Here is a 13,884-nt window from a genome sequence, read left to right as displayed (position 1 = left end):
AACCTTATAGTAAGATGTTTTTACCCAAGGGTTGAAACCTTTCTATATTTTATTTTTACGCTTAAGATATGTCTCTGAGACTTAGCAATGGGGTAACCAAGGCACAGAGAGGCTAAGTGACTCCTGCAAGTTAGCCCAACTGGTTGGTGAGGGAATCAGAACTGCAACCATATGTACTAACTCCCAGGGTATGTTCCTCTGGGAAGGCCCATAGGTCATCAGAAGACAGCAGAGGGAATACAGTTTACTACGATTTAGCACATATTCTGACTCACCTTGGTCAAGCGTGCAATCTATAAGGTCACTTAAAGCCAAACTAAATAGTTATGGAAAGTCACCCAGGGTGGACTGAAACAATTAAGATCCAATGACTCCCTTGAAGTTTCAATGCCTAGCATTAGTATCTCCTGGCCTCTCCTCCACATTGTCCTGTGATTCAATATCTCAAGCCCGTGTGCTCTCCTTGGCCACATTACCCACCACCCGCCCACGCTAGCAGCAGAAGCTCCTGCTCCACAATCAGGACAGGTCCCTGGGCTGGTCTGCCCACGGGGAAGGTGGAACTTGATCTTCACACCACCGATCTGATGGCCAATCTCATTCTCAAGCAGATTAATGTTCTCCACATACAACCTTCTTGGAAAAGCCCTACCTCAGCACTCTGATGTTGGTTTTGCTTATATAAAATAATCTAGGTCATAGCAGGCCACCTACCTTGTCTCATTTCCTCCATCTAAGTGGTAGCTGGGGAGGAACTGTGAGGGGGTGGGGCGATTCAGACAGACACCACAATGAAAGCTTATGGGGATGAGGCAGGGTAACCACTGTTGGCTAAGACGATGAAGAAGCACTGAAATACTAGCAATGAGAAAACTGAGATTAACATACCTGCATTAACCCTGCTGGTGAAGGCCCTGGAATCCTAACCCACACTGTCCTCAGCTACATGCTGCTATCACGTGGTTGCCTCTGAAGGGACTAGTACTCCCCACCCCGCAGTAATTCTCTATCACTTTTCCCAACACAAATACCCATGCTTGTTTCTAATCACTGTGTATTCTTTGTAAGCCAGGAACACTCAAAAATCTTGCCTTAAATCTGTGGTTAAAACCTATACTCAATTACTGTAACCCCATAAGACTTGGTTCAAGAGATTTTATTGGCAACTTCTATCGGTGTCATTTCCAGGATGCAGTCCATGCAAAGGATTTCAAATGGACTCTCTGGAAATTCTGGGCTCAGAAGGTACATTGGGTAAGAACAGAGATTTTAGCCTTCAAGTGCAGACTGCCACTTATGAGTTCTGTGATCAAACAGATAATCTAACTTCTCCTCTGCAAAATGGGGATAATAATACATACTCATGGCGTTTTTATGTGGATTCAAGAGTCAATACCAGAAAGCACTGATAAATGATGGATAATAGATGGATAAATAGATGGATCGATACATATACAGACACAAATAAAGTGTTTAATGCAGGCGTTACTATTTAAATCCTGTTGCCAGCAGAGGGCAGCACTGGAAGGCTCTGAGATGGGCACAGAGAGTGGATTTAAAGTATCAATACTTGAGGTTAGGGCAGCATGAGATAACTTAAGGCTGCAGGTAAGAGCTGAAAAAGAATAGTAGACAGTCCACTCCTTTATTTTACAGTGAAGGTAGGGGAAGAGATCCATTGAGATGGCATGTGTTACCTAATGCCACACAACTAGTGAGGACTAGAAGGTAGATGCCCCAGTTTGAAGGCCAAGAACTTTTTCATTAGATCCTAAGATCTCAGTGACTAGAGTTGAGCTGGCTCATGAAAACTTGTCCCTGCATTGAGGAGAAAATGCATGAGACTGAATTATCTTGATCCAGCAGTCTTTTTGAGAAGCAACATTCAGCCTTTTGCATCTCTCTGACCGTTTAAGACTGTCCCCTCTATTGTAATTTTCAGCTTGAGCTGACCTGAAAGGCTGAAAGTCCTTAAGGACTGGAATTTATTCTGTACCATCTCTGTTCCCCTGCAACACTGATGACAGTGCTGAGTGAGGGTTATAACTGTGCAGACACTCCAGATTTGAACTGAAAGGATGTATTTCACAGAACTAACTTGCAACCCCTCTGTTATCTCCTCTGATCACCCAACTTCTATTCTCCATTCCCATATCCAAACATATGCACACTCCTCAGCCAATGATCCACTCAGACCAAAAAAGGGAAGTTGCAACCACCAGGAAGGTAGGCACTCCATGCCCACACCCACACAGGAAAACCATATTTCGGCTTCTTTGAATTCTCTGAGCTTCTCCTGGGGCTGCCCATCATTTCCTCCCCAAGGGTCACACCTCAAGCAGCACGTTCCACCACCTTTATCACGAACATACACACAAGGCCTTTTCCTTCCAAATAAAAATATACCTCTCCTAGGTGCTATTTCCTCAGATACATGTCTAGCTTTTTAACAGAGTAAATTAACTGCTGTTAAAATAAGTCGACCCTAAATACTGTGATTTCCTCTGCGTTAAGCCCCATTGCTTTTGCTTAGATTTTGGAATAGTCCCCAAAACAGGCATCCTTGCTTCTGTATTTTCCCTCCATCGTTCTCATCGCTACATGATGCATGCAGGGAATACCATGAAACATCAGAAAGAATGAGATTGATCTATTGCTTTAGCAAGGAAAATGTCCTCAATATATGGTAAGGGAGAAAGTCGTATTACAGAGAAGTGTGTATGGAATGACCATATTTGCATTTAAAAAATCTATACAAGTGTCCAGAACCACACTGCCTAATTTGGTGGTCACCAGCCACATGTGGCTATTTAAATTTAAATTAATTAGAATTAAGTGCAATTGTTTTAAAATTTTTATTGAAGTATAGTTCATTTATAACATTGTGTTAATTTCTGCTGCACAGCACAGTGATTCAGTTATGCATTTATATATATTCTTTTTCATAGTATTGAAAGCAATTTAAAATTGAATTGAGTTGAACTGAAGGTTCAATTCCTCAGTTGCATTAGCCTCAGTTCAAGTGCTCAGTAGTCATGTGAGACTTGTGGCTACTTAGACTGCTGACAAGGAACATTTCCATCATCAAAGATGAAGTTCTGTTGTTCAGAGTTCATCTGGAAGGAGATACATCAAATTGTTGAAAACTATTACTGCTGAGAATGAAATCATACTGGTTACTGGGTGAAGGAGGAAGGAGGAAGTACTTTTTGCTCTCTACTATTTAAACTTTTGAAGCAATGAATTATTTCTATAGATTTAAAAAGAAAAAAGATTAAAACTATTTAAAAATGTAAATGTTCTGCAGCATATTAATTTTCAGAGAGTCTGGACTTAGAGGGGAAAAAAAAGATGGTAGGCATTAGAATGACATGGCAGCTTTATTTCAAATAGTCCCTGGCAGATCATCCCTCTTATACCCCTCCCACTACACATCTACCAGGTTCCCCAGAAACAAGGAGGTGAGAAAGCTGTGAATGAACCTCTATGAACTGAAGAATACAAAAGAGGTATAAATAACTTTCCATACCCTTAAAAAACTTGAAATTCTAATAGGAGACTAGATATGCACATCACACAATAGAGATCAAAATAATTAAATGGCATATGAATTACACGTAACACTATGTGCCAGGCACCGTCCTATACACTTTACAGGTAATATCTCATGTAATCATCACAACAGCCCTGAGAGGCAGGTATTTCAATTTCATTTTACAGATAGGGACATTAGGCTCAGAGAGACCAAGTGACTAACCTAATGTCATAGGACAAATGTGCATGGGATTTGGGACTCAGTGCTTTTTTCTGTGGTACTCCTGGGGTATGCGGGTATGCACCAAGGTGCAAAGACCAGAAAGTACAAGCAGAGAGTTCATGCTGGAAACCAGAGAGAGAGATAACGATTATGGTTTCTTTTCTCCAGGTAAAACAGACAATTACCAGCCAACAATGGAAGCAAAAAGCCTTACTATCTATGCCCAAGTCCAGAAATCAGGTGTAAGTTCCATACTTTCTATGTCTGGGGTGGACCTGTCATGCTTCCCATGGACTCCCTGGCCAGTCAGTTCATTTTGCATGCCTGACATTCGTTGTTCTACATGAGTTAAGAAGAAATTTGGAAAGCAGAAAGCAAGAACAAGAGCTCTCTAAAAGGGCATTAAACTTCAGTATCAGATGGGATGATTTATTATTTGAAATGATGGGAAACACTGGGTAATTGTCTAGCCATCTGTTTCTTCATAGGAAAAAAATGAGGACACTAGAAACATGTAATGTATGGCTCCTTTCCCCTCTGGCATTTTAACAGTTTACAGTTCCATGTTATCAAACTCTTTCCTTCTCTAAGGAAAAAGATGCAGCTTGAGGAGAGAGGGAATGGTTGAGAAAGCCTATTGTGTGACGTGTTAGTCTGATCTAAGTTTAAGAGTTTGCAAACATCAAAAAGATAGAGAAGGAGGATCTTGAGGATTCTGCCTAGAGAGTTGGTGAGATGGAAGAGGGTATGTAGGCAGGAGATGAAAGCAGAACTGTGATGGAGTGATGGGTGGATTGAAATAGAAGAGCTGGATTTTTAAAAAGAGTCGAGATAAAGTTGAGGAACAGATATGTTAGAAGTAAGAGGGTGGCTAAAAGATAATGGTTAGATATGAAGATATTATATCTCTGGGAGTTGGTGATGGACAGGGAAGCTTCACGTGATGCAGTGCATGGGGTCGCAAAAAGGACACGACTGAGTGACTGAACTCAACTGATGAAGATATAGTTTTTCAGAACTGAAAGCAATTCTAAGTGATGTATAGGCCAGAATCTGACCTTTAGGCTACAGGGGAAGGCAAATTCTTGAGTAAAAGATGTGAAGGTAAATACAGTTTTGATTAACACCTTGGGAAATGGCATCAAATGACAGTAAATGCATTTCTGTAAACCAGAGATGAACTCTTGGACAAAAATCTTTCCGCTGTCCCCTAGAGGCCTAGAGGATTTGTTTCACAGGCCATGACTACCATTGAGAACCAAATTCCGTTTAAATACATGAGGCCCAATAGCAACCTCTTTCGCATTTATACTTTTAGGTAATCAGGTTCAAGTTTACCATGGTGCCTTCCCTATCTATTCTATCCCATTTTGTTAGCATCTCTCTTTTTACTCCCTGGTGGCTCAGATGGTAAAGAATCTGCCTGCAATGCAGGAGACCTGGGTTCAATCCCTGGGTTCAGAAGATCTCCTGGAGGGGGAAATGGCAACCCACTCCAGTATTCTTGCCTGGAGAATTTCATGGATGGAGGAGCCTGGCGGGCTACAGTCCATGGGGTCACAAAGAGTCAGACACAACTGAGTGATTAACAGCATGACATACATACTAAATAGTGCACAATCTATAAATGTCACCTCAATGAATTATCCCATCTTCATATCTAATAAAGTCTTCTCATCCTGTTTTCCTTCAAGAGTTTTGACTATCCTTGTCCCTTTGTACTTTCATATGTATTTTAGAATCAGCTTCTCAAGCATCACAAAAAGGGAAAAAATCCTATTAGGATTGCACTGAATCTGCACATCTATTATATTCGAGGAGAAATTATAGCTCTCAGTATTGAGTCTTTTAGGACCATAAAATGAACCCCTAGATCAAGGAACAGAACATCATCTGGACCCCTAGAAGACCCCCTTGTATGTCTCCTAATCACTCTTTTCTGTCTCCTCCTCAAAGATGCCTTATCCTGACTTCCAAAAAATAAAGTTTACTCCTTCTTTTGACTTTATAAAAATGGAATCCTACAGTATTTTTCCTCCTATATCTGGTTTCTTTTGCTTAATATTACCTTTATAAGATGCATCCATGTCTTTGAGCTTAGATACAAAGCATTCATATTCATTGTTTTATGGAATATTGATGTATACATATACTAGAGTTTATTTTTCCAATTAACTATTGATGGACAATTACTTTATTTCTAGTCTGAGGGATTATGAAAACTACAGCCATTCATATTAATATGTGTGCTTCTTGGTAGATATGTGCACATATTTTTGTTGGGGATATGTCTAGAGGTAGAATTGCTAAGTCATACAGTATACATGTCTTCAAACTGACTAGACAAGGCCAAGATGTGTTTCTAAATATGTATATCAATTTACTTTTTTGCACCTGTATACCAGAGTTTCAGCTGTTACACATTCTAATCAAAACTTGATGGTGGTGTTCTTCAGTCGCTAAGCTGTGTCTGACACATTGCAATACCATGGACTATAGCATGCCAGGCTTCCTTGTCCTTTGCTATATCCTGGTGTTTGTTGAAATTCATGTCCATTGAGTCAGTGATGCTATCTAACCATCTTATCCTCTGCTACCCCCTTCTCCTTTTGCCTTCAATTTTTCCCAGCATCAGGGTCTTTTCCAATGAGGTGGCTCTTTGCATGAGTTGGCCAAAGTATTGGAGCTTCAGCTTCAGCATCAGTCCTTCCAATGAATATTCAGGATTGATCTCCTTTAGGATTGACTGGTTTGATTCTTTTCAGCCCAAGTAACTCTCAAGAGTCTTCTCTAGCACCACAATTTAAAAGCATGAATTCTTTAGTGCTCAGCCTTCTTTATGGTCCAACTCTCACATCCATACATGGAAAAACCATAGCTTTGACTATATGGACCTTTGTTGGCAAAGTGATATCTCTGCTTTTTAATACATTGTCTAGGTTTGTCATAGCTTTCCTTCCAAGGAGCAAGTGTCTTTTAATTTCATGGCTGCAATCACCATCTGCAGTGATTTTGGAGCCTAAGAAAATAAAATCTGTCACCATTTCCACTTTTCCCTACTATTTGCCATGAAGTGATGGACCTGGATGCCATGATCTTAGTTTTTGGAATGTTGAGTTTTAAGCCAGGTTTTTTCACTCTTCTCTTTCACCTTCATCAAGAGGCTCTTTAGTTCCTCTTCTCTTTCTGCCATTAGAGTGTTATCATCTGCATATCTGAATTTGTTCATATTTCTCCTGGCAACCTTGATTACAGCTTGTGATTCATCTAGCTCAGCATTTCTCATAATGCACTCTGCATATAAGTTAAATAAGTAGGGTGACAATATATAGCTTTGATGTACTCCTTTCCCGATTTGGAGCCAGTCCATTGATCCATGTCCAGTTCTAACTGTTGCTTCTTGATCTGCATACAGGTTTCTCAGCAGACAGGTAAGGTAGTCTGGTATTTCCATCTCTTTAAGAATTTTCCATAGTTTGTTGTGAATCACATTGTCAAAGGGTCTAGCATCGTCAGTAAAGCAGAAGTAGATGCTTTTCTGGAATCCCCTTACTTTCTCTAATGTCTGGCGAATGTTGGCAATTTGATCTCTAGTTCCTCTGCCTTTCTAAACCCAGCTTGTACATCTGGACATTCTCTAGCAAGTTTCACCTTGCTAGCATGTGAAATGAGTGCAATTGTGTGGTAATTTGAACATTCTTTGGCATTGCCTTTCTTTGGGATTGGAATAAAAACTGACCTTTTCCAGTTCTGTGACCACTGCTGAGTTTTCCAAATTTGCTGACATATTGAGCACAGCACTTTAACAGCATCATCTTTTAGGATTTGAAAGAGCTCACCTGGAATTCCATCACCTCCACTAACTCTGTTCACAGTAGTGTTTCCTAAGGCCCACTTGATATCACACTCCATGAGGCCTGGCTCTGGGTGAGTGACCACACCATCATGATTATCCAGGTCATTAAGACTTCCTTTGTATAATTCTGTCTGTTCTTGCCACCTCTTCTCAATCTTTTTTGTTTCTGTTAAGTCTTTGGCATTTCTGCCCTCTCTTGTGCCCATCCTTGCATGAAATGTTCCCTTGATATCTGCAATTTTCTTAAAAAGATTTCTAGTCTTTCCCATTCTATTGTTTTCCTCTATTTCTTTGCATTGTTCACTTAAGAAGTCTTTCTTATTTATTAGTCTTTTAAATTCTAGTCATTCTGTTGGATACCTTTTTATAGTTTCATTTTGCATTCCACTAATTATTAAGCAAGTTGAACAATTTTTCATACTGTTTGTTGCCATATTTTCTTAAAGTGGCCATTAAATCTCTTACTCACTTTTCCTTTGAGTCTCAGTCTATTTGGGGTGGGATTTTCTTTAGATACTTAAATATTTGGCTTTTTGGCAGTTATATGTTATCAGATACCTTCACCCATCTTATGGTTTGCCTCTGAAATTTCTCAGAGATACATTTTGATAAAGGAACATTCTCAATTTTTGCATAGAACAATTTAGTAATCTCTTCCTTTGTAGATAAAACTTTTTGTATTCTGGTTAAGAAATTTTCAAGATATTCCAGTTAAGAATATTAGAAGATATTCTCCTATAGTCTTCTAAAAACAGTGTGGTTTATCTTTTAAACGCATGTCTGTTATGTACCTGAAAATGGTCTTTTGAGTATGGTATGAGATGGGTTGTTTTATATTTTTCCGTATGGATATCCTATTGACTATATTTAAAAGACTATTCTTGACCCACTGCAGTGCCACATCATTATAAATCAAGGGTCCATATATGTGTGGATCTATTCTGAAGTTCTCTGTTCTGCTCCATTGTTCTATTTCTTTACACTTGCACCAGTACCATACTGTCTTTACAAACCTGTGCTTACAGATTTATTATAAATCTGTGGCTCACATGGTAAAGAATCTACCTGCAATGCAGGAGACCCAGGTTCCATCCCTGGGTCAGGAAGATACCCTGGAGAAGGGAATGGCAACCCACTCCAGTATTCTTGCCTAGAGAATCCTATGGACAAAGAAGCCTGGTGAGCTACAGTTCATGGGGTTGCAGAGTCAGACATGACTGAGTGACTAACTCTTTCTTTTCACTTGTTCTTCTTCAAGTTCTTGGCCATTTTTAGTCCTTTGTATTTTCATCTATGTATTTTAGATTCCATTTTCAAGACCCTCCTTAAAATTTTCCTGGAATTTTAATTAGAACTGCATTGATCAATTTGAGAAGACCATGTATGTTTTAATATTGAACTTTAAATTCACAAAATGTTATCTTCTTTCTTTTATTTAGATCTTCTTTAATTTCACCCAGTTACTGCATGAATTATCTTCTACAACATTACTTCCAAAGTGCTGGCTAGCTCCTTTTTACTAAAACAATCTTTTACTAAAAGCATTACCTGGGACCTAATTACAAATGCAGAAATTTCCTGCCTCAGATCTTCTGAAATAAAACTAAACTTCTAACAAGATCCCTAGGAAATTCTTATGCACATTAAAGTGTGAGAACTCCTGCTCTACCCCAACCACTTCCAGTGGTGGGGAATTCACTGCCTCTCAAGACAATTCATCCCACATTTGAGCACCTCTTACTTCCCTGTTGGCTCTGATGGTAAAGAATCTGCCTGCAATGCAAGAGACCTGGCTTCAATCCCTGGGTCAGGAAGCTCCTCTGGAGAAGGGAATGGCAACACATTCCAGTACTCTTGCTTGGAGAATATCACGGACAGAGGAGCTTGGAGGGCTACAGTCCATGGGGTTGCAGAGAATCGGACACAACTGAGTGACTAACGTTTTCTTTCTTTTCTTTACTATTAGAAAAATCTTCATTATACTGAACCAAAATCTTACCCTAAAGCTTCCAACCTTGGTTTAAAGCTAAAGTACTCTATAGAACAAATGTAATTCCTCTTCTACATGGCAATTAATCAGATATATGAAAAGAAAGATCATGTCACACCTTGAATCTTCTTCCCTCTAGTAAACTTTTCCAATTTCTTATCTCTTCCATCAGATGACAAGATTCCAAGTTCTCTCCCATTAAAACCCATGGGCTTCATCATTAAGTCTTTATGTTCAGGAAAGGAAGAGTATAATATTATCCAACACCAGTGCCCCTATGTATGTTGAAAGGATGACTTTCTAGGCATCAGATATGTCATCTCCATCTTAGAGAGATGTGGTCTCAGTTGACACCTACATTAATTTTGTCCTGGTATTGTGCATTTTAATTCATTCTAAGTAACATTAACAAACATCAACTGAAGGTTCTTGAGTGCCCAGCGCTGCTTTGTAGGGAATGCAAAAAAAAAAAAAAAATAGGCTATTTGTCAAGGAACTGATGGTTTGTTTGGAGAAGCAACATATAAATATATCAGAGTGCCTTGTATACAGTGAGAATTAGGCTTTAAGTACCTAAGGAATTTAAGTAAAGGAGAGGTTATCATAAGTTGGGGCAACCAAAGAAGAACATGATGGAAAGTACATGTGCTTTAAGTTAAACTCCTGGCTTTGATACTTCTTGTACATGCCATTAAGAAAGCACTAAACCTTTCTGGACTTTAGCATCTTCATCTATGAAATGTGAGTAACAGTAGTATTTAACATATAGAGTGGTTGTGAGACAAATGGGAAGATATATGTGAAAAACTTTGTAAACTTAAAACACTTGCATATGTATGGTTATTATTAAGTTTGGTATTTAGATAGGAAAGAGAATTGATGAGAAGCCATGATAGTGAGGAATAGCAGGACCTCTGCATGTTATGAGTGATATGCGTGTGTGTATGTGGGTGTTAGTCACTCAGTCGTGTCTGACTCTTTGCAACCACATGGGCTATAGCCTGCCAGGCTCCTCTGTTCATGGGATTTCCCAGGCAAGAATACTGGAGTGTGTTGCCATTCCCTTCTCCAGGGGATCTTCCCAACCCAGGGATTGAACTTGGGTCTTCTACATTGCAGGCAGATTCTTTACAGTCTGAGTGTTGAGAAGTCCTATGTAGGTGATATGAATGAGACTAAAATACTATATATATCTCATTCTCATCAGCTATCCATGTAAGAGCCACACCAATTTCAGTTCACTATGAGGAAGACTTTTAACACAGTTGGGAAGTGGTAATGGTAAATCAGGCTGCCTCACAAGTCTGTAAGCTCCAAGATGTCACTCGAGGAGTCTTAAGCAAAGCCCAGGGAATTGAGTTCCAGGGAATCTGGGGGAGAATTTTCACCTGAAAAGGACCAAATGACTCCAAAGAACTTTGCAGCTCCTAACTTCTTGATTCTGTGCTTCTCCATGAGGAGAATTAGATGGGAAATAACTCACTGCTCAACTAATGGCTTGTTCACTTTGTTTCCCTTGTAGTCCATTCAGAAGAGACCTGACCCCCTGCCAGCACAGGACCCCTGCACCACCATTTATGTCGCTGCCACAGAGCCTGTCCCAGAGCCCATCCAGGTGAGGCATTGCTCTGTGCCTCCTCTCTGTAGAGAGGAACTAGGTGGAGGCTGGGAAAGGGTGGAACCTGTGTGGAGCTGAAATGGAGAACGCAGGTCCTAGCAAGCAGGCAGCAAGAAGCATCTGCAGCCTTGATTGCAGGGCTTCTGGGAAAACCCTCATGGCTTCTCACCTGCCGTCCCTGCTCGCTTTCTCTTCGCTGGTATTTCTCTGGGAGCTGTCTAAGGACCACATCAGAATCAGTTGGCATATTTCTTAAAAATAAAGATTCTGGAAACTTCTCTCTAAGATCTGTTCAATCAGAATGTCTGTAACAGGTCACCAGGTATCTGCACATTGAAAAACAACATCTTCCAAGTGGTCCTGATGCATGCTTAAGTTCAGGAACTGCATCTTGAGTCCAGGACTTCTCAAGTCCAGCTGCATATAGCCAGGGGAGCTTTGTAAAAATTACCATGCCTAGTTTCATTCAGCCCTATTTATCAGAATATTTAGGAGTAGAGCTCTGCAAATGTGTAAAGAATATGACGCCTAGCCCACCTGTTTTATCCCATTGCAAGAAGTTTACTTGACAAAAATCTTCCTTTTACTAAATGAACAGAAGTAAATTCTGGGCTGAAGTCTTGGCTCCAGTTGGGCTTTATTAAGTAAAGAATTTTAGGAGATAATGGAGGATCAAAAGACCACAGAAATACCTACTTTTACCTATTTTCCTCAAGCCTACTGTACACATACCCAGCAATGCCTGGAAAGATGCCTTATCTTCATTTTGAGGTTTAGTTACAGAACACTCCTCTCCAAAGGGAAGTAAAAACATAAATCTGACTTTAAAAAATCATGTAGGTTTTTAATGATGTTTTCTTGGGGAAGAAACACAGCGCTTGGTATATATTCACATTTTGCAGCAAAACCACCTGAATTCCCCCACTCCTGTCTCTTTGTGTCTCTGACTCCTGAATCTCCTCTCCTTACGAGAATTCTCTGCTCAGTCTCCATCTCCTCCCCATCCCTCTCCCACCTGAACCTCTTCTTCCTTCTCTCTTTAGGTCTCACTGATCTTCCCTTTTTAAAAACTTGCTAATTTAGAACTCTCTTGGCTGAGTTCTGTCTCTAAGTTGAGTGCCTGGGTGAGTTTTCCTAGTCTCCCTGATGGCTTGCATATGCTTGAAGGAAACTGTAGCCCATCTGTGGGCAGGCAGTCTGGGGACCTGAGTGCTGCCTCTAGCTCTATGGTTTCCCAGAGGTCTTGTGGTTAGCACTTTGCCTTCCAATGCAGGGGATGTGGATTCGATCCCTCATTGAGGAACTAAGATCCCACATGCCTCATGGCCCCCAAAACCAAAACATAGAACAGACACAATATTGTAACAAACTCAACAGAGACTTTTAAAATGATTCATATCAAAACAATCTTGATAAACCCAGCTGTGACAGATGCTGAGCAAGGTGCAATGCTACCTGATTCTTGAGAACCTTTCCTTTTCCTAAGCATCACACTTTCCCTTTATAGCCTGTAAACCTAGTGCTGGTCCCTCCTCTTATAGACTTGTTCTATTTTTCCCCTAGGAATCAGGTTCCTTCACAGTCTATGCCAGTGTGACGCTTCCAGAGAGCTGACATCACAGAGTCAGTGAAAGGACTTTCTGAAGGAATATAGAAGAGCCAAAATAAACACTGAACTTGGTCCCAGACCCCAAGTATTTTGTGACATCTGCACATCTGCATTCTTCTCGGTTCGGTTCCCTGGTGATGTTGCTTCCACATCTACCTGTGAAATGGATACGGAAGTGAGGCTTCCCAAGCGTGGCCCAGGCTCAGAGCAGAGAGCTAGTTGATACAACTTTACATCTCCGGGGTATAGCCGATGAAATGGATAATGCTAGTCCAGTGAGTCTGGACCTTCAGGTGTCTTGTGTTTTGCCGCAACTTGATGATAAAAGCTAAAGACAGAAAGCCAGCACAGGATGTCTAGGACCTATCTCACACAGCTGACCACCAGCCACAGAGTCTGGAACTGCTTACACCTTGGCTGCCTGGACTCAGTCTGAGAGCTGCTCCTGATCACCAAATAGACTTGATCAAGGTTCTGTGTCTCAGTTTCTCTCTCTGAACAGACAGTGAAGGGTGAATTCCTCATTGTATGTAAAACACTCTGACATTATTCTATCAAAGAAGCTAATAAAGTATTTTATTTGTAAAACCTGGAAGCTAAAGAGTCAATAAACTGAAAACACGATTTTGAGGTCTCTGAGCTTTGAATAACAGAATGAAAAAAATCTAAGATTCTTAAGAGTACTGTTCTGTGGAAATGGCAGTCAGATTTAAAGAAAATCAGCCAGTGTTTGGTGATGCTATTACAAAGGAACTTGACTTTCACTTCCCAAAATGGTTTTTAAATCCTAGTTCTCTGTTTGTTCCATCGAGCAACGAACCTGGAGCCTCAACTAAGACTGCAAACTGATTGTGAGACCATTTTACACCATGGCCTCATGTCTTCAGGGTCTCTATCAAACATGTCTTAATCTTTGCATACCTCTCCTCACCACTAAACCTATCCTGAAGTAGAAAATTAACATATTTTGGCCCAACAGTTTCAGCTAATTGAATACTTAATAGTTTAAATTATAGGCTGCAGACAGAAAGAGCCTCTTCCAGTGAAGTCCTAT

General features: G+C 40.3%; 1 protein-coding gene across 2 annotated transcripts in view; it reads left to right on the top strand.

Moving 5' to 3' along the window:
- The window catches only part of SLAMF1 (signaling lymphocytic activation molecule family member 1), a 39,917-nt gene extending 26,463 nt beyond the window's left edge, over positions 1–13,454 (top strand). The window contains exons 5-7 of one of the 2 annotated variants that reach the window (XM_069546101.1): positions 3,926–3,999; positions 11,126–11,218; positions 12,785–13,454. In XM_069546101.1, the coding sequence (XP_069402202.1) occupies positions 3,926–3,999; positions 11,126–11,218; positions 12,785–12,835 (218 nt within the window). In that variant the 3' untranslated portion in view covers positions 12,836–13,454. Of the gene's footprint in view, positions 1–1,188; positions 3,267–3,925; positions 4,000–11,125; positions 11,219–12,784 lie in introns of those variants that run through there. The other variant, XM_069546095.1, reaches the window with a different exon arrangement.
- Positions 13,455–13,884: the final 430 nt, after the last annotated feature.

This window comes from Ovis canadensis, chromosome 1, assembly GCF_042477335.2.
Source record: "Ovis canadensis isolate MfBH-ARS-UI-01 breed Bighorn chromosome 1, ARS-UI_OviCan_v2, whole genome shotgun sequence".
NCBI classification, from domain to species: domain Eukaryota; kingdom Metazoa; phylum Chordata; class Mammalia; order Artiodactyla; family Bovidae; genus Ovis; species Ovis canadensis.
The sequence above is the reverse complement of the archived record's forward strand: the minus strand, read 5'-3'. Positions and strand labels throughout refer to the sequence as shown.